This window comes from Heptranchias perlo, chromosome 6 (genome assembly GCF_035084215.1).
Source record: "Heptranchias perlo isolate sHepPer1 chromosome 6, sHepPer1.hap1, whole genome shotgun sequence".
Taxonomy (NCBI): domain Eukaryota; kingdom Metazoa; phylum Chordata; class Chondrichthyes; order Hexanchiformes; family Hexanchidae; genus Heptranchias; species Heptranchias perlo.
Window position 1 is genome coordinate 83345897 of NC_090330.1, and position 22063 is coordinate 83367959.

At 43.4% G+C, this 22063-nt stretch overlaps 1 protein-coding gene across 2 annotated transcripts in view; it reads left to right on the forward strand.

The window, feature by feature from the left end:
* Positions 1 to 22063, forward strand: part of uggt2 (UDP-glucose glycoprotein glucosyltransferase 2) — a 685376-nt gene that overhangs the window by 379789 nt on the left and 283524 nt on the right. For both annotated transcript variants that reach the window (XM_067986476.1, XM_067986475.1), the window contains exon 28: positions 13103 to 13292. In XM_067986476.1, the coding sequence (XP_067842577.1) occupies positions 13103 to 13292 (190 nt within the window). The remainder of the gene's footprint in view (positions 1 to 13102; positions 13293 to 22063) is intronic.

The following is a 22063-nucleotide window of genomic DNA, read 5'->3' on the forward strand; positions in this document are numbered from 1 at the left end:
ATGCATGAGAGGGTGAGTATGGGATAGAGCCATGAGATTGTATGAGGATTGGGTTGCGTGGTAGTGGCGGGATGAGTACTGGCGAGGTGAGTAGGTGCAGGTAAGATGAGGATGGGGTTTGAGTGGGTATGAGGGGTGATGTGACAGAGTAGTGTTGGCAGTGCCGAAGGAGATGTGGGGTGGGGGCAGTGATGTGGCAGACAGAGTGTAGGGGAAAGACTACGTGTACTTACTGTGGCTGACCTACTGAGATCATTGGACCGCCTCCTGCACTGTGTGCAGGTGGGCGATATGTTGGTGGCGCAGGTGACCCCCTCTGCCACCTCGAGCCAGGCCTTCCTGGTGGCAGAGGCAGGCCGCTTTCTCCCGCCCGCCGGGGGGAAGATCTCTGTCCTCCCCCTCCTCCTCACCCCATGTATTGATACCTGGGGTGAGGGATCATTAAACTGGGAGCAGCCGTCCCCCTGGGCTGCTCCATGCAGTCATCTTTGCTATTTGTTGCAGCATCTGTCAGTGGGGGACTGCCCCTTTAAATAGAGCGCCTCCAGCTGACAGATCTTACTGCGCATGCGCAGCCCGCCCGACGCGCAGATCAGCAGCGGGGAACCCGGAGGAGCAGGTAAGTGGATCCAATTAGTGCGTTGCCTGCTGCCAGAGTACAGTCATACCTCAGAGGAAAGCACAGGAACAGGAAGGGGAGAGTGTGACTGTTAGTCAGCAGGGTAGTGACCTAGGAGAGGTAGAGAAGGAGGTCCCGCAGACACTGGTCCTACCCAACAGGAATGGGATACTTGATATCTCTGAGGATAAGGATGAAGACTGCAGGGGTGATGCCCAGAATGCTGACAACGGCACCTTGGAGCATGAAGCAGTTCAAGGGGGGAGGATCAGAATAGAAACTTTGTAGTCATTGGGGATTTAATAATTAGGGGGATAGATAGCATCCTCTGCAGTCGCGACCGAGAGTCCAGGAGGGTGTTTTGCCCATGTGGTGCAAGGATAAAGGACATCTCGGAGCAACTGGAGAGGAACTTGGAAAGGGAGGGGGAAGGTCCAGTTGTCGTGGTCCATGTCGGCATCAATGACATAAGGAAGAACAAAGAGGAGGTCCTGCTAAGGGAATATCAAATTAAAAAGCAGGACCTCACAGATGGTAATTTCAGGATCACTACCCGAGCGACCTGTTAATTGGTATAGGGATAGGCAGATCAGAAAGGTGAATGCGTGGCTGAAAGACTGGTATGAGAAGGAGGGATTCCATTTCCTGGGACACTGGCAACAGTACTGGGACAGGAAGGGGCTGTACCACTGGGATGGGCTCCACCTGAACCAGAATGGGACCAGCATCCAAGCTGAAAGGATAAATAGGGCGGTGGATGAGGTTTTAAACTAGCACGATGTGGGGAGGGATCTGGTAGCAATAACAAAATAAAACAAGATAAAAGAAACAGGGGATGAGTGTAAAGATCAGACCAGGGTACGGAATAAAGGTAACATAAAGAGTTAAGGAACAGATACAGAAATATAAAAGGACTGTTAAAAATAAAGTAAAAGGAACAATTATTAAAGATGAATTAAACTGCCTGTACAGCAACACACACAGGGTTCAAAATAAAATGGGGGAACTGAAAGCAATAATCGGCAGCGAGGAACCAGATGTAGTAGGGATAACTGAAACATGGCTACATAAAGAACAGGACTGGCAACTAAATATTTCAGGCTGCAACATAATCAGAAAGGATAGGGAAGGAAGAAAGGGGATGTGGTAGCTGTACTAATTAGAGATAACATAATGGCAGTAGAAAAAAGGGACATAACTACCAGAAGGATAGAAACAAAATCCATAAGGGTTGAAATAAAAGATAAGAAGTGATCAATCACGCTAATAGGGGTATACTACAGATCACCTAATAGTGGAAAAGAGGTAGAGGGAGAAATATGTAAGCAAATATGTGAAATGAGTAAAGGACATAGAATACTAATCATGGGAGATTTTAACTACCCCCAAATAAACTGGCAAGAAGAGGTAGGTAAAAGGGTACAGGGAATGGAGTTTTTACAATGTGTGCAGGCCTCCTTTCTGACCCAATATGTAAAAATCCCAACAAGAAAGGAAGCACTGCTGGATCTAGTAATGGGAAATGAACCAGAACAGAAAAGAGAAGCATAGGGGAACATCGAGGCAATAGCATCACGACATAATAAGGTTTAAGATAAAGATTGAGAAGGACGTAGGTAAGAGTAGCTAAAGTAATGAATTGGAAAAGCGCTTATTTTAAGGGGATGAGAATGGAACTAAGCTGGAAAAAATTACTGACAAACAAAGAAATAGAACAGCAGTGGGAAACGTTTAAAACAGTGATCAATAGAGTCCAAGAGAAATATATCCCTCTAAAAAACAAGAACAAACTAGCCAGTAATATTACACCATGGATGAATATCCATGAGATGAGGAGAAACTTCTTCACTCAGAGGGTGGTCGGCCTGTGGAATTTGCTGCCCCAGGAAGCTGTGGAAGCTACATCATTAAATAAATTTAAAACAGAAATAGACAGTTTCCTAGAAGTAAAGGGAATTAGGGGTTATGGGGAGCGGGCAGGAAATTGGACATGAAGCTGAGTTCGGATCGGTCAATGCCCTGTGGGTGGCGGAGAGGGCCCAGGGGCTATGTGGCCGGGTCCTGCTCCGACTTCTTGTGTTCTTTAGATTTGTGGTTGGGATCAGATCAGCCATGATCTTATTGAATGGCGGAGCAGGCTCGAGGGGCCGATTGGCCTACTCCTGCTCCAATTTCTTATGTTCTTATGTTCTTATGAATAAAGAAATAAGGACAAAATTGAAACTAAAGAAAAAGACATATACTAAGTACATAGACAACAAAGGAGAGGACAACAAAAGGTTAGGAAAGAAATCAAAAGAACAATTAGGAAGGCAAAGACAAACTACAAAATTAAATTATCAAGGAATATAAAAAGAAATAGTAAAGTTTTCTACAGAGACATAAATCACACAAAAATTCAGGATAGGGATAGGGCCACTAAGGGATACACACGATAAACTCTCTGATAATGACAGCGAAATAACAGAAATATTAAATAATTACTTTGCCTCAGTATTTAACAGGGAGATCAACATGGTGGGCATGACATTAGAAGAAGAGATCAAAAAAAATATAGGGACGTTTAAGATAGAAAGGAGAGAGATCATTCTTTTTGATATATATTAAAGACCTGGCCTTGGGTATAGAAGATATCATTTCAAAGTTTGCAGATGACGTGAAACTTGGAAATGTAATAAACAATGTGGAGGATAGTAACAGACTTCAGGAAGACATAGACTGGTGAAATGGGCAGACACATGGCAGATGAAATTTAACGCAGAGAAGTGTGAAGTGATGCATTTTGGAAGGACGAATGAGGAGAGGCAATATAAACTAAATGGTACAATTTTAAAAGAGGTGCAGGAACAGAGAATTTTAAAAGGGATGCACATACACAAATCTTTGAAGGTGGCAGGACAAGTTGAGAAGGCTGTTAAAAAAGCATATGGGATCCTGGGCTTTATTAATAGATGTAAGGAATCTTACAACACCAGGTTATAGTCCAACAAATTTATTTTAAAATCACAAGCTTTTGGAGATTATCCCCTTCGTCAGGTGAATGAGTGAAAAGGTTCTCAAATCGCATATCTTATACTAGGCTGGGACAGCATCACACCAATCAAAAGGTGTCGTTGTTATTCAAACAGTCACGGAGAACAGCACGTCCCAGTACACTGGATATACATTGTGTCAATTACACAGACAGACAGAAGGAAACCCAATCTGTCCTCAACTCCATTTTCCCTCCTGTTCCCCATATCCTTTGACTCCCTTGCTGATCAAAAATTTGTCTAACTCAGCCTTGAATATATTCAATGACTCAGCCTTCTCCGCTCTTTGGGGCAAAGAATTCCAAAGGTTCACGACCCTCTGAGACAAGATATTTCTCCTCATCTCCTTCTTAAATGGGTGACTCCTTATTTTGAGACTATGCCCCCTAGTTCTAGAGTCCCCTATGAGGGGAAACATCCTCTCAGCATTTACCCTGTCAAGCCCCCTCAGAATCTTATGTTTCAATAAGGTCTCCTCTCATTCTTCTAAACTCCAGTGAGTATAGGCCCAACCTGCTCAATCTTTCCTCATAAGAAAACCCTCCATACCCGGAATCAACCTAGTGAACCTTCTCTGAACCGCCTCCAATGCAAGTAAATTCCTTAAATAAGGGGACCAAAACTGTATGCAGTACTCTAGGTGTGGTCTCACCAGCACCCTGTACATTTGTAGCAAGACTTCCCTGTTTTTATACTCCATCCCCCTTGAAATAAAGGCCAATATTCCATTTGCCTTTCCAATTACCTGCTGCACCTATATACTAACTTTCTGTGTTTCATGTACGAGGACACCCAAATCCCTCTGTACTGCAGCATTCTGTAGTCTTTCTCTATTTATATAATATTTTGCTTTTTTATTCTTCCTACCAAATTGGATGAGTTCACATTTTCCCACATTATACTCCATCTGCCAAATTTTTGCCCACTTGCTTAACCTATCCGTATCCCTTTCCAGACACTTTGTGTCCTCCTCACAACTTACTTTTCCACCTATCTTTTTATCATCAGCAAATTTGGCCACATTACACCCACTTCCTTCACCCAAGTCATTGATATAGATTGTAAATAGTTGAGGCCCCAGCACTGATCCCTGTGGCACCCCACTATTAACAGATTGCCATCCTGAAAATGACCCCTTTATCCTGACGCTCTGTTTTCTGTTAGTTAGCCAATCCTCTATCCATGCTAATATATTACCTCCAACACCATAAGCTCATACCTTGTGCAGTAACCTTTTATGTGGCACCTTATTGAATGCCTTTTGGAAATCCAAATACACTACATCTACTGGATCCCCTTTATCCACCCTGCTCGTTACTTCCTCAAAGAACTCTAATAAATTTGTCAAACATAATTTCCCTTTCATAAAACCATGTTGACTCTCCTTGATTTTATTTTGAGTGTCTTAAATTACTTCCTTAATAATCGATTCTAGCATTTTCCCAATGACAGATGTTAGGCTAATTGGCCTATAGTTACCTGCTTTCTGTTTCCTTCCTTTCTTGAATAGGGGCGTTATATTTGCGGTTTTCCAATCCGCTGGGACCTTTCCAGAATTTAGTGAATTATGGAAGATTACAACCAATGCATCCACTATCTCTGTAGCCACTTCTTTTAAGACTTTGAAGTTATGCTAAACCTTTATAAAACATTGGTTAGTCTTCAGCTGGAGTGTTGTGTTCAATTCTGGGCACCACATTTTAGGAAAGATGTCAAGGCCTTAGAGAGGGTGCAAAAGAGATTCAGTAGAATGGTGCAAGGGTTATGGTTATGTGGAGAGATTGGAGAAGCTAGGGTTGTTCTCCTTAAAGCAGAGAAGGTTAAGGGGAGACTTGATAGAGGTGTTCAAAATGAACAGTTTTGACACATTAAATAAGGAGAAACTGTTTCCAGTGGCAGAAGGGTCAGTAACCAGAGGACACAGATTTAAGGTAATCGGCAAAATAGCCAGAGGCGACGTGAGGAAACATTTTCCTTACGCAGCGAAGTGTAATGATCTGAAATGCGCTGCCTGAGAGGGTGGTGGAAGCAGATTCAATAGTAACTTCCAAAAGGGAATTGAATAAATACTTGAAGGGAAATAATTTACAGGGCTATGGGGAAAGAGCAGGGGAATGAGATTAATTGGATAGCTCTTTCAAAGGGCCGGCACAGGCTGAATGGCCTCCTCCTGTGCTGTACCTACTATGATATGGTAATTGATAAACTAATCAAACTGACAGAGGATAAAACCCCTGGTCTGGATGGATTGCATCCACGCATATTAAAAGAAGTTGGGGAAGAGATAGCAGAGGCACTATTAAATAAATATAAAAATTCATGAGAAAAGGGAATTGTGCCAGAGGACTGGCGGACAGCTAATGTTATTCCTATATTTAAAAGGGGAGATAGAACAAGTCCAGGGAACTATAGACCAATTAGCTTAATGTCGTTGGTAGGAAATATAATTAAATCCTTAATCAAAGATGTAATAGAAAAATATGTAGAAAAGGAAAATATAATAAAGAATAGTCAGCACAGATTTCAAAAGGGAAGGTCATGCTTGACCTACCTTGTTGAATTCTTTGAAGAAGTAACAGAAAGGGTAGTCAAGGGTAATACAGTAGATGTAATATATTTGGATTTTCAAAAGGCCTTTGCTAAGGTACCGCATAGTAAATGTCAAGCTTAGATGCATTTAAGGGGAAGCTAGATAAACACGTGAGGGAGAAAGGAATACAAGGATGTGTTGATGGAGTTAGATGAAGAAGGGCGGGTGGAGGCTCATGTGGAGCATAAACACAGGCATGGACCTGTTGAGCAAATGGCCCATTTCTATGTAATTCTATGTAATGGCACCTGATGCAGCCTGAAAGGAGCCTGTTGCATAGAAGTTCAGAGCAATGGTGACCTTGACAGCCATGAGCAATGGTGACCTTGACAGCCACGGGCAATGATGCCCATGCCCTGCTTTGGGGCTGTAGTTATCGCTGCAGCAGCTGACATAGCTCATTCACAATCTCCATCGTAAAGCGAAGGCGCCAAATGCACTGCTCCTCACTGAAGTTGAGGTAGGAGAAGTGCTCCCTGAAGATCCTGTGCAGATAAGATCTCCTGCTGAGTGCCCTGCTCGTCCTCCTCCCTCTTCTGGCAGCTTGTCTTGCTCTGCTGCGTCTTCCTTCGTGCTTCCAGTCATGTTCTATTCCGAGAGGTAGCCCAATCAGGCCACATATGTCTGCAGGAAAATAATATTTGAACAGTATAGCAGCAAGAGGACTGCAAGAGCAGCCAGACCTCTTTCTGTAGATTAATTAAAGTTGCAACAGCCCTAGAACTTAGCCAGAAACGCATATCGGTAATGTAGCAACCAAAAGTAGTAATACAGTGTCTTACCTATAACTCCTGCATGGTCCCTTTAAATACTGCTGGCATAGGGTCCTTCATGACGTTTAGCATCATGTGATGAGTCGGGCCTTTGAAAATGGCATTAGGGTCTCACTTAAGCATTGCATGCTGATCTACGCCAGGATAGCGCTGCTTCGCATGTTGCAGGCTTTCGATAGGCAGGCGCAGGCTAAACCTTTTACCAAGTTGGCGCTGCGCACTTCCAATTGAATGTGTGTGCACCCATCTTGGAGGCCATATTCGAACCTTAGCCCACGTAGTACCTGAAAAACGGGCGATATGCAATCCAATTTAACCCTCTTGTCCTTTCATGGCTATGTACTGGTTTTGTATTGTACCAAATACTTCTTTGAACATTTCCCACTGTTTGTCTGTAGGTTTACCCTTTAACAGTTCAGCTAAGTTTACTGTGGTCAATTTATTAGTCATCCCTTTGAAGTTAGCCTTTGTGATTCTCCCTTCTCCCTCTCAAACATAATATAAAATTCAATCATATTATGGTCACTATTCACAAGCTATCCCTTACCATCAGATTGTTAACTAATTCTAGTTAGTTACTAATCACTAAATGTAGTATGGCTTGATCCCTTGTTGGTTCTAAAATATATTTTTCCAGAAAACTATCCCGAATACATTGTAGAAATTCATTGCCTTTTCATTGAGCTGTTCTGCTTCTCCCAGTCTATGTGAAAATTAAAATCTTCCATTATAAATCACATTATTTCTGCTATATGTTTCCCTGATCTCTGTATTTATACATCCCCCTACTACATCAGTGCTATCTGGAGGTCAGTAGACAATTCCCACCAGGGTCTTGCATCCTTTGCTGTTCCTTAACTCTACCCAATATGTTTCCACAGCCTGATCACACTTACTGAAACCCCTTCTTTCTACTGCTTTATTTGTATAATTTATAAATATTGCTGCCTTTCCTCCTGTTCCAATTTCCCTATCCTTTCTAAAGATCTTATGGCCTGGAATATTTAGTTCCCAGTCATGCCTAGTCTGTAGTCAAATCTTTCTCAACACTATTACATCATACCCTTTAAGCTGAATTTGTGCTTCCAGCTTCTTATTTTATTTCTTATGCTACATGCATTCGTGTAGAGAAGTCTTATTAAGGTAACTGTCCCCACCCTTCCCAAATGCCCACAGTGATGTTTCTCTCACACTTTTTGACCTATCACACTTTTTATTACTGATGCTTTGTATGTTGCTTTGCAGGCAATTTAATATGTTCTTATTTTTCATCACTCCTGTTTCATTTTTAATGGGTATTTTATTACTTCCTATAACTTATTATTACTTCCTAGAACCTTTTCTGTACCTGGAGTATTTATGTTATCTTTATCACTTTTTGTACTCTGACCTTTGTTCTTATCCCTTCATTTTCTTATTTTCAGGTCACAGTACTATTATTTCCACCCAGATCACACCCCGCCCCCCACCACTTTACACATATGCATTTGTATTTTAACTTTTTGTGTATTTGTTGGTAAAATAGTAAGATGAATAGCAGAGTGTGCTGGTGTTTTTTGATCATTGTGAGTGCGTTACTTCCTTGGTTACTGAATGATGGTAATACATTTGTTACGTAAATATACAAACATGTAGTACATTTACCCGTATTGTGTGAGTTTATGTAAGGCGTTTTCTACTAAAATTATTGCATGTAGCTAAAATGGTGTCACCATAGCTACAACCTGTGGCTAGTCAGCAATTTCTATTGGACAATACTGCACTAAGCCAAGGCCGACACTTATGTCAAGTCTGAATTTAAAGTGGGACCTACTGTGTTTTGAAAAGAAGATCAGAATCTGACTTTTTTTCTTTAGTTTGTGCTGTTATTTTCCATGCTAATTTTGTCTGGTTATTTTTTTGAAATAAGTTTTTAGTTTTAGCAATTATAATTTTGCAAATGGGCATGCTATTGGAAAGATGAAGAAAAGGATGTATGGAGGAATATAAGGCAGGTCAGATTGCATCACAGGCAGGCTACCTGTGTCTACCCTTATTCATGAAGTTGTATATACAGGCAGAGTACATCTACCTTGGAATGTCGGAAAAAACCTGCCTTTTCAGGTTCCGCGCCACAACGGAGGTAGTGATAGTTACGTCGTCTCCGAGAATCAGAGCTTCAGCCAACTTCAACGTAGTGGTGCATTGCCATTGGCTGTCAAGGTCACCATGGTTCTGAACTTCTATGCATCTGATTCATTCTAAGCTGTCACAAAGGACATCGGTGAATCAATCTGCAGTTCACAGATATATCAAGCAAGTGACTGATGTATTATTCACTGGTGCAAACAGTTGCATTCCTTTACCCGTTGGCAGTTGATATCACAAAGAGAGAGCTCTAAAGTTTTTTCTGATGGGATGATTCCTCAAAGTGCATACAATCCCACGGCCTTTGTGAATCACATGAACTTCCACTCTATCAGCATGTAAGTTGTCTGTCGCTATCAAAACAGGATCATCCAAGTGAATTCACATTCTTACGGCAGGAATCATAAAGTCTTTATTTTAAAGGCAATACATCAGGATTATTTTATGGAGCAAGAAGAGTGCCAGTATAGAGTCTAGGAGACCTAGGCTATTATCTTCAGCAGCAGTCCTTATATCTGTAAGATCAGCAGCAGAGCACAGATGCAGCTGCCAGGATCATTATCCCTAGTCCCCATCTTCTGCTGCCAGCGTGTTTTCGCAGACTAGCTCAGCCCAGTGTGATTTTGATGAGCATTATGCTCAATACTCCAAGGTCCTACTGTTTTCAGTACCAGACCAGGAAATGTCCTCCCCTTTAGCCATAAAGGCTGCACAGCTCCATCTTAGCAGCAGAATAATACATTGTGAGTTACATAGTATAAGATTGTTGTCCTTATAAAATCAGAATATCTTCCAATTTACCAAGAGCAGGCCACAGAAGATTGGCTAATACTACACAAATATTTTACCATTGTAAGTTGCTGGTATACTCATTACGTCATGCTAACATTAGAATTGCTAACTGTCTTCTCCATGTTAGCATGTCATCATTGCAGTTTAAAACTCCATTAAGTTGCTATCATGCTGAGGTAGTCAAATCAGTTCAAATTATCTCAGTATTTACCTTACTGTGTATCTGGACCTTTATAGCCCCAAAACAGGGTTTTCACTATGACACTATCTGTTTTGGCACTTGGCTATGCCTTATTCCCAATCACTGGCATGATAAATTGTCTAAATGTATGCATTTCTTACATAATTGTGTATTTGTGATCATGTTTTCCAGACACAGCAGCGTTGCTGAGCACTAAAGGTTTCAATAGAAAATGAGTTCAGTATAGCAGGTACTTTTCACAGCTTAGCACAAACAAAAAACCTCACAAAAACAATTGAATTATCAGAAGCAGGAAGAACTTAAATGTTTAATAACTTGATACTTAGTCAACAGTTTGTTTTCCACATTGCAGTCTTTACTGAATGTTCCATCTAAGTACAATTGGAAATAAACATTATGAAACTGCAACGGCAAGCATTTCTTAAGAGTATGTACCTAGAAGAATGCAACACGTGGAGCAGTAATCAGAAACGCCATAGAGGCCATGAGCAATTTATATTCCCTTAATTTTGCCAACCTGGTGAGTAATTGGAAGGAAAAAATAAAGTTAAGGTTGTTCTGTAGGGAGAGAGCTTGTTATTTCATATTTGCTAAGAATTTTTGCCTGATGGAATTGTTAAACACTGTCCATGATCAATAATGCAGAATTAATTTAATGACTTTGTGCGCTCTGAAGCCCAGTTTACACTACAGCTGGAAAGTCACACGAATTGTAAAATTGCAGCTGGTTCATGCTAATGTAAAAGTGTGAAGTTATTCAGCTCTGCCTTTACAGTAGGAATTCTCACCTATGGTTGCCAGATATAAAGGATGATATAAAGGGCCCAATGTAAAATTTTCCTTATCCCCACAGTGTTGGGTTGCAAATTAACACTGACCAATAATAATGGACGACAGAATAAAGCGGAGTCAGTTGGAATCAACCTAATTGGAATAAAACTTCACCCTCTCCTCCAATTTTGTCCTTTTCCACGTGCACCATTTGTCATCCAATATTTCATTGTGGTCATTCTTCATCTGAGATCCTGAGCAATAAGTGTTCGCAGGCAAGAGTGTCCAAGAGTGCATATTCCAGGAGGGGGGGTCACTAAATAACAATCTGATGTAGAAAACCTGGCTGACTGTTTTTTGTGTCCCCTCTAATTCAGGCATGTCAATTGTAATGTAGTTACGTAAACATAGGCCAGGTATCAGAGCTAGGACCTTCCTGGTCTGTAAGTTCAATATCACATGACTCTGTAGTTACCCACTGAGATGCCAGGAGATCTGAAAATATTATCTTATTGTGTAACCTGTACTTACAGTCTGCAACCTGGTGATGAGTTATATAGTAGTGATTCAGGCGAGTGGTTCCAAAGATGGGATAAATCATCCAAATGAAGCTCAAGTAGTTTATGGGCATTAGTAGGATCCCAAAATCGAATTACTGGCTCAAACTCGATGTCAAGTATTGGTTACCATTTATGGTGCATGGGCTATAATTAATAATATTGAACTTTATTTTTTTAAAATCATTTTGTGGATCGCACACTGAATACAATGATACAGCACAACCTGTACTTATGGTCACCTTTATAGAGCTGTCCATCACGACTATTTTTCCCATCCTGATTATCTTCTAATAGAAGTCCATATAAGCTTGCTGTATAGAACAGTCAGCAGTATAGCAGGCACTTGATTTGGTTTGTGTGTATTTTCTTCCACTCTACTTGAGAGTATTATGGTTAGGACCAGAATGCTCCTCTGTTTCTGCAGAATTACAAGGGTTTGGGGAGAGCAAGTTTCATTTAAAATGTTCTCAGCTGCATTGTAGCATTAAAATAAGAAAATAGATTAAAATAAGCAAACAGATTCGTATTTCTTATGCTGGATGGGAGTCTGCCCCATGTTTTACTGCTGAGTCCCACTAATGTTATGTACTGCTGCTGAGAACTTGCTGAATGGTCCAACACTGTGAACTTGTTTTATTTTGCAAAAAGAGTTAAGTCCTCTGGCCCTGTCTTGTTTATTGTTTGTTTTGTCAGAATCTTACATACAGCAACCATTGATTTTCTTTGGTTGACCAGGTCAGGTCTATGATTGACCTTGATAGACTGGTTGTGTTGTATAGAAGTGAAAGGTATATGGTATAAAGGGCTAGTACTATAGTAATACAGATGTTTTGTTTCAAACATGTGCAGGAAATGGTAACCTACATTCTTATTCATTCATCATTCTCCACATACAAACATACAAAAGTCACCTAGAAATATTTCCCTTTTAAGAATTTTTGTATCATGCCCATTGAATAACATTCCCTCATTGAGCTTTGTCCAGTACTTTGTTCTGATTGCATCATCAGTTCTCTTTCTTCTTTTGTTGGCCTTAGTCTCTTTTCGGAGTTCTGGTGTTTAGTTCTCCATTATTTTGATAAATCGTCAGTATGGGGAAGCAATTCATAAAAGAAAACAGTAACTACGTTCACAAATAACTCATTGTGCATTAGTATGTCCCAAGAGACATGATAAGGTGCTATATAAATACAAGATCTTTTTATTCTTTTTTAAACACGCTTGATTTGATTTTGATAAGTTTCAATGCAGGCTTACTTTGGAAAAGGCCCTTTACAGTTTCAGTTGCACGGTTTTGATTGATTCATTCTCAGTTCCTAGTTCTTGCCAACTCCTGCTCTTAAGAATTCTATCAGAAGGGGGGCATTTGATTGCGGTACATAATACGGTGAGCTGTGATTTAAACATGACAGAAAGCTCATTATCAATCCCACAAAGTGTGAGTAGGTGATTTTTAGCTGAACATAAACACTTGGGTAGATGCTACTTACTCGGCTTGCATTTTCAACACAGAACATTTATAATATTTCTTGTCACTTGTAGTTTAGTTCTTTTATTTTTTATTATCGGTGTGAAATGAATAGTTTTTGACTGTTGTGCAGTGAACGGAAACTCAACCTATGTATTCTGTCCACAGCTTTTACCGTTTTGTGCTTGAGCCTGAACTGGTCTTCACAGCTGACAACTATTTATCAACAGGACCCATGGCCAAATTTCTCGAAATGCCAGAAATGCCCTTGTTTACCCTTAACATGATTACGCCTGAAAGTTGGTTGGTAGAATCTCTACACAGCTCGTATGACTTGGACAATATTCACTTAGAAGAAGTAAGTGTCTTTCCAGGGACTGAAATAAAATGATAAAATTGTGCTGCAAGGCAGTTTGCATGATAGGGGGAGTTGCTTTAACAAATAGTTTGCTGATGGTGATTACTGCTTTAATTGCACGGATTCTTGCTAATAATATGAACCACCAAAGCATTATTATACGATAATATTGACTGCAGGCAATATTAATTAAAGAGAATAATGCAGTGCTGGAGAGAGGGGATGTCCTTGAGGGATCAAGGACAGAACCTATTTGGTTAGTGTCAAGAAACAAAAGAGGCACCATTACACGAAGAACATAAGAAATAGGAGCAGGAGAAGGCCATTCAGCCCTTCGAGCCTGCTCCGCCATTCAACAAGATCATCGCTGATCTTCTACCTCAACCCCATTTTCCTGCACTATCCCCATATCCCTTGATGCCTTTAATATCGAGAAATCTGTCGATCTCTGTTTTGAATGTAGGAACATAAGAACAGGAGTGGGCCATTCAGCCCCTCGTGCCTGCTCCGCCATTCGATAAGATCATAGCTGATCTGTGATCCAGCTCCATATACCTGCCTTTGGCCCATATCCCCTAATACCTTTGGTTGCCAAAAAGCTATCTATCTCAGATTTAAATTTAGCAATTGAGCGAGTATCAATTGCCGTTTGCGGAAGCGAGTTCCAAACTTCTACCACCCTTTGTGTGTAGAAATGCTTTCTAATCTCACTCCTGAAAGGTCTGGCTCTAATTTTTACACTGTGTCCCCTACTCCGAGAATCCCCAACCAGCGGAAATAGTTTCTCTCTATCCACCCTATCCGTTCCCCTTAATATCTTATAAACTTCGATCAGATCACCCCTTAACCTTCGAAACTCCAGAGAATACAACCCCAATTTGTAATCTCTCCTCGTAACTTAACCCTTGAAGTTCGGGTATCATTCTAGTAAACCTACGCTGCGCTCCCTCCAAGGCCAATATGTCCTTCCGAAGGTGCGGTGCCCAGAACTGCTCACAGTACTCCAGGTGCGGTCTAACCAGGGTTTTGTATAGCTGCAGCATAGCTTCTGCCCCCTTGTACTCTAGTCCTCGAGATATAAAGGCCAGCATTCCATTTGCCTTCTTGATTATTTTCTGCACCTGTTCATGACACTTCAATGATCTATGTACCTGAACCCATAAGTCCCTTTGGAACTCCACAGTTTTTAACTTTTTACCATTTAGAAAGTACCCTGTTCTATCCTTTTTTGATCCAAAGTGGATGACCTCACATTTGTCTACATTGAATTCCATTTGCCACAGTTTTGCCCATTCACCAAATCTATCAATATCACTTTGTGATTTTATGTTTTCATCTTACAATGCCACCAATCTTTGTGTCATCGGCAAACTTAGATATGAGACTTTCTATGCCTTCATCTAAGTCGTTAATAAATATTGTGAATAATTGAGGCCCCAAGACAGATTCCTGCGGAACTCCACTAGTCACATCCTGCCAATGTGAATACTTACCCATTATCCCTACTCTCTGTCGCCTTTCGCTCAGCCAATATCCAAACCAAGTCCGTACTTTTCCCTCGATTCCATGGGCTTCTAAATTAGCTAACAGTCTCTTATGTGGGACCTTATCAAATGCCATCTGGAAGTCCATATAAATAACATCCATTGACATTCCCCTGTCCACTACTTTAGTTACCTCTTCAAAAAATTCAATGGGTGTCATTTCAGCACCCGCTATCGGGTGCGTTCCTGGCGGGGGGGCTCCGAAAATCAGAGAATCCCGGAGTGGGACCGGAGCCCGCCCCGAACCCACGCACATCCGGGTTCCCCGCTGACGCGCCGGTGTGCGCGCGCAGCCCCCGCTGGTGGGAATCCCGCAGGCAATTAAAGCCAGCGGGATGCCACTTGACAGTATTTATTTAGGTATTTCAGGTCATTAACTGACCTGATTAAGGGATTATGTGAGGAGGGGTGGGATTTTAGAGCAAACTGGGACTGTTTCCCACACTGGGGGAAACACTCCCAGGTCAAATGGACGTGTTGCAGCTGTCAGCCTGTGGCAGCTGCAAAGGTCCATTTGACAGGTGGGGGGAGACCCTCACCCATTGCAGGAGGCCACTCTGTCACTTGGGACAAAGTTTGGCCTCCACCACCTTCCTCCTGACAGTCAAAGTCACCAACCAGCACACTTACCAAGTGGTCCGGAGACACGTACCTACCTTGTGGACCCCCTCAGATGTACATCTTGCGGATGGGGGCCACCGTAGCTGCAGTAATGACCTCCTCGGAGGGCGAACAGCATCACCAGCCTCGCCATCCACGCCGTCCACCTCTGAAACGTGGAGCTCCACAACAGAGTGCTGTGACTCATCCACCTGTACAGCAGGAGGGAGGGCTACCGCAGAGAGAGATGCGTCGCAGAGGGCACTACCCTCGCCACAGGGTCCACTGACCGAGGCTCAGCCTCCTGGACCTCTCTGAGCAGCAGTGCACAAAGAGGCTCAGAGTCACTCGACATGTAGTCGTGCACATCTGCAGCCTCTTTCATGCCGAGCTGCTTCCGGCTGGCCCGAGCACCATCTTCTGACCTGTCGCTGTCAAAGTCACCACTGCCCTCAACAACTTCTCCTCCGCATCCTTCCAGGGTGCAACCGGGGACATCGCCGATGTCTCTCAGTCGTCTGCGCAAAAGAGCTCTGAAAATACACCTACACCCACTCTGCAGTGACACAATGGGTGGCATCAGTTGTGGGTCCTCATAGTGATCCTCAGGAGAGGGCATTATTGCACAAACCAGACAGGATTCGCAAAGATGTGGCAATAGTGGTGCCAATATAATATGTAATGTGAGTTGGTCAGAAATTCAATATAAGTAACACCCATGACAAACCCTCAAACACCCTTGAGCATCCCCTTCATGCTCACGACACGTTTGCCTTACGCTGCCTACTGCACATATGTGATGCATGCCCTGTGGCTGCAGCACAGGTAGTGGCAGGTTGAGTGAGGCTGGCCGTGAAAGAGATGCATGAGAGGGTGAGTATGAGATAGAGCCATGAGATTGTATGAGGATTGGGTTGAGTCTTAGTGGCGGGATGAGTACTGGCGAGGTGAGTAGGTGCAGGTCAGATCAGGATGAGGTTTGAGTGGATATGAGGGGTGATGTGACAGAGTAGTGTTGGCAGTGCAGAAGGAGGTGTGGGGTGGGGGCAGTGATGTGGCAGACGGAGTGTAGGGGAAAGACTACGTGTACTCACTTTGGCTGACCTACTGAGGTCATTGGAGCGCCTCCTGCGCTGTATGCAGGTGCGCCATTAGGTTGGTGGGTGCAGGTGACCTCCTCTGCCACCTCGAGCCAGGCCTTCCTGGTGGCAGAGGCAGGCCACTTCCTCCCGCACACCGGGAGGAAGATCTCTGTCCTCCCCCTCCTCCTCACCCCATCCAATGACACCTGGAGTGAGCCATCATTAAACCTGGGAGCAGCCTTCCCCCCTGGGCTGCTCCATGCTGTAATTTTTATGATTTCTTGCAGCATCTGTCAGTGCAGGACTGCCCCTTTAAATAGAGCTCCTCCAGCTGACATATCTTACTGCGCATGCGCAGCCCGCCCGAAGCGCAGATCAGCAGTGGGGAACCCGGAGGACCAGGTAAGTGGATCCAATTAGTGGATTGTCTGCTACAATCGCGCGGGAAGCTGACTAATTTCACCGGGCGCATTACCCACGCGCCCGATAGCCCCCCCGCCAAGAACCTGCAGCCCTGCTAACATCGGGCCCAATCAGTTTGTCAGGCACGACCTACTTTTCACAAATCCGTGCTGGCTCTCCCTGATTAACTGAAAATTCTCGAGATATTCAGTCACCCTATCCTTAATTATAGACTCCAGCAATTTCCCCACAACAGATGTTAGGCTAACTGGTCTATAATTCCCCGGTTTCCCTCTCTCTCCTTTCTTAAAAAGCCGAGTGACATGTGCAATTTTCCAATCTGGAGGGACAGTTCCTGAATCTAGCGAACTTTAAAAGATTATAGTTCGGGCATCTGCAATGTGCTCCCCTACTTCCTTTAAAACCCTGGGATGGAAACCATCTGGTCCTCTGGATTTGTCACTCTTTAGTGCTATTATTTTCTTCATTACTGTTGCTTTACTTATGTTAATTTTATCGAGTCCCTGTCCCCGATTCAATATTAGTTTTCTTGGGATTTCCGGAATGCTATCCTCTTTTTCTACTGTAAATACTGACGCAAAGTAATTATTCAACATGTCCGCCATTTCCCCATTGTCAATGACAATATCCCCACTTTCAGTTTTTAAGGGGCCAACACTGCTCCTGACCACCCTCTTTTTCCTAATATAACTATAAAAGTTCTTTGTATTGGTTTTGATATCCCTTGCAAGTTTCTTTTCATACTCTCTTTTTGTAGCTCTTACTATCTGTTTTGTGACCCTTTGTTGATCTTTGTATCTTTCCCATTTGCCAGGATCTGTGCTATTTTTTGCCTTTTTGTATGCCCTTTCCTTATGTCTTATACTGTCCCTTACCTCTTTAGTTGTCCATGGCTGTTTTTTTTGGCAAGTAGAGTTCTTGGCCCTCAGGGGTATAAACCAGTTCTGTATCTCATTAAATGTTTCTTTAAACATTTCCCACTGATCATGAGTCGTTTTACCCATTAACAGATTTGCCCAGTTTACTGTGGACAGTCTCTGTTTCATCCCATTGAAGTCGGCCTTGCCCAAGTCTAGAATCTTAGCAGCTGACTCACTTTTTTCCCTTTCAAACACTACATTGAACTCGATCATGTTATGATCACGCACAGTTAAGCCGTTAACTAAATCTGGTTCATTACTCATTACTAAATCTAGTATGGCTTGCCCCCTTGTTGCCTCTGGGACATACTGCTGTCAAAAACTATCCCAGACACACTCAAGAAATTCACTACCTTTCTGACAGTTGCTAGTCTGCTTTCCCCAATCTATGTGAAGGTTAAAGTCCCCCATTAAGACCACTATGCCTTTCTTACATGCTTGTCTAATCTCTGCATTTATACAATCTAGCACTTCAGAGCTGCTGCCAGGGATCCGAGACACAATTCCCACTATAGTCTTGGATCCTTTCCTATTTCTCAATTCAACCCATAAGGTCTCTTTGGCTGCTTACCTCTCGTTATATCCTCCTTTATCATTGAATTGATTTCATTTCTAATCATGAAGGCTATTCCTCCCACTCTTCCATTTTCCCTATCTCTCCTGTAGACCTTATAACCCGGTATATTTAGTTCCCAATCCTGACCGTCCTGCAGCCATGTCTCAGTAATAGCTATCATGTCATACCCTCCAATTTGAATTTGAAGCTGTAGTTCATTTAATTTATTCCTTTTACTCCATGCATTTGTATATAGAACTTTTAGTTGGGCCACACACCCTAGTCTGATGCTGGGATAATCGCCTGACGCCTTCTAGTTTTCACTTTATCTGTCGTGTCTAAAGTACACTTTCTTTCCGCTGCTCTACGCTTTTCCCTTTCACTTGTTCTTGAACAACTGTTTGTACTATTTGTATTGTAAATCTCCGCTGGATCTTCCCCTCTCTTGCTGCTCTCAACTTTACTCCCTTCTGACTCCCCGCTAAGGTTCCCATCCCCCTGCCACTCTAGTTTAAACCTTCCCCAACAGCACTAGCAAACACCCCCGCGAGGACATTGGTCCTGGTCCTGCTCGAGTGTAACCCGTCTCTCTTGTACAGGTCCCACCTTCCCCAGAAGCGGTCCCAGTGTCCCAGGAATCTAAATCCCTCCCTCCTACACCATCCCTGCAGCCACACATTCATCCTGTCTGTTCTCCTGTTCCTATACTCACGAGCACGTGGCACTGGTAGTAATCCTGAGATCACTACCTTTGAGGTCCTGCTTTTTAATTTATCTCCTAACTCCTTGAATTCACCTTGCAGGACCTCATCCCTTTTTTTTTACCTATGTCGTTGGTACCGATATGGACCACGACTACTGGCTGTTCACCCTCCCCCTCCAGAATGCCCTGTAGCCGTTCCGTGACATCCTTGACCCTAGCACCAGGGAGGCAACGTACCATCCTGGAGTCACGTTTACGGCTGCAGAAATGCCTATCTGTTACCCTTACAATTGAATCCTCTATCACTATAGGCCTGCCACTCTTCTTTCTCCCCTCCTGTGCAGCAGAGCCACCCATGGTGCCACGAACTTGGCTCTTGCTGCTTTCCCCTGATAAGCCATCTCCCCCAACAGTATCCAAAGCAGAATATCTGCTTGAGAGGGAGATGGCCCCAGGGGACTCCTGCTCTACCTGCCTGGTCTTTTTACTCTGCCTTGCGGTCACCCATTTCCTTTCTGCCTGCCTAATCTTTACCTGCGGTGTGACCACCTCACTGAACGTGCTATCCACGATAGTCTCAGCCCTCTGGGGTAAAGAATTCCAAAGATTGGCCACATTCTGAGTGAAAAAACTTCTCCTCATCTCAGTCCTAAATGGCCTACCCCTTATTCTGAGACTGTGACCCCTAGTTCTAGACTCCCCAGCCAGGGTAAACATTCTCCCTGCATCTACCCTGTTGAGCCCTGAAAGAATTTTGTATGTTTCAATGAGATTATGTCTCATTCTTCTAAATGCTAGAGAATACAGGCCAAGTCTACTCAATCTCTCTTCTTACGACAATCCTGCCATCCCAAGAATCAGTCTGGTGAACCTTCATTGCACTCCCTCTATGGCAAGTATATCCTTTCTTGAGTAAGGAGACCAAAATTGTACACAATACTCCAGGTACGGTCTCACCAAGGTCCTATATGATTGCAGTAAGATATCTTTACTCTTGTACTCAATTCCTCTTGTAATAAAGGCCAACATACCATTTGCCTTCCTAATTGCTTGCAGTAGCTTTCAGTGACTCATGTCCAAGGACACCCAGGTCCCTTTGAACATCAACATTTCCCAATCTCTCACCATTTAAAAAACACTCTGCATTTCTGTTTTTCCGACCAAAGTGGATAACTTCACATTTTTCCACAATATATTCCATCTGCCATGTTCTTGCCCACTCACTTAGCCTGTCCATATCCCCTTGAAGCCTCTTTGCATTTTCCTCACAACTCACATTCCCACCTAATTTTGTGTCAGTAGCAAACTTGGAAATGTTACATTTGGTCCCCTCATCCAAATCATTGATATAGATTGTGACTAGCTGGGGCCCAAGCACCGATCCCTGCGGTACCCCACTAGTCACAGTCTGCCAACCTGAAAATGACCCGTTTATTCCTGCTCCCTGTTTTCTGTCTGTTAACCATTTCGCAATCCATGCCAGTATATTACCCCCACGTGCTCTAACTTTGTTCACCAACCTCCTGAGTGGGACCTTATCGAAAGCCTTCTGAAAATCCAAATACACCACATCCACTGGTTCCCCTTATCTATTCTACTAGTTAAATCCTCAAAGAACTCCAATAGTTTTATCAAACATGATTTCCCTTTCATAATTCCATGTTGACCCTGCCAAATCTTATTATTATTTTCTAAGTGTCCTGTTATCACATCCTTTCTAATAGATTCCAGCATTTTCCCTACTACTGATGTCAGGCTAACAGGTCTGTAGTTCCCTGTTTTCTCTCTCCCTCCTTTCTTAAATAGTGGGGTTACATTTGCTCCCCTCCAATCTGCAGGAACCATGCCAGAATCTATAGAATTTTGGGAGATGACAACCAATGCATCCACTATCTCTATAACCACCTCTTTCAAAACCCTGGGATGTAAATCATCAGGTCCTTGAGATTTATCGACTTCAGTCCCATTAATTTCTCTAGAACTATTTTTTTTACTAATACTAATTTCTTTCAGTTCCTCATTCTCGCCAGGCCTTTGGTTCTCTCATATTTCTGGGAGGTTTTTTGTGCCTTCTTCCATGAAGACAGACATACAGGGCTCGATATTAGGAGGGCGGCGGGTTCACGGCGGGGGGGCTATTGGGCGCGTGGGTAACGCGCCCGGTGAAATCAGTCTGCTCCGAGCGCGATCGCAGCCTAATTGGATCCACTTACCTGGACTTCCGGGTGCCCCGCTGCTGACCTGCGCGTCGGGTGGGCTGCGCATGCACAGTAAGGTCTGTCAGCTGGAGGAGCTCTATTTAAAGGGGCAGTCCTCCACTGACAGATGCTGCAAGAAATCATAAAAATTACAGCATGGAGCAGCCCAGGGGGAAGGCTGCTCCCAGTTTAATGATGGCTCACTCCAGGTATCATTGGATGGGGTGAGGAGGAGGGGGAGGACAGAGATCTTCCCCCCGGCGGGCGGGAGGAAGCGGCCTGCCTCTGCCACCAAAAAGGCCTGGCTTGAGGTGGCAGAGGAGGTCACCTGCACCCACCAACATAATCGCGCACCTGCATACAGTGCAGGAGGCGCTGCAATGACCTCAGTAGGTCAGCCAAAGTGAGTACACTTACTCATTCCCCTACACTCCGTCTGCCACATCACCGCCCCCACCCCACACCTCCTTCTGCACTGCCAACACTATTCTGTCACATCACCCCTCAAACCCAATCAAAGCTCATCCTCATCTTACCTGCACTTACTCACCTCGCCAGTACTCATCCCGCCACTACCACTCAACCCAATCCTCATACAATCTCATGGCTCTATCTCATACTCACCCTCTCATGCATCTCTTTCATGGTCAGCCTCACTCAACCTGCTAATACTTGTGCTGCAGCCACAGGGCATGCATCACATATGTGCAGTAGGAAGCCTAAGCCAAACGTGTCGTGAGCATGA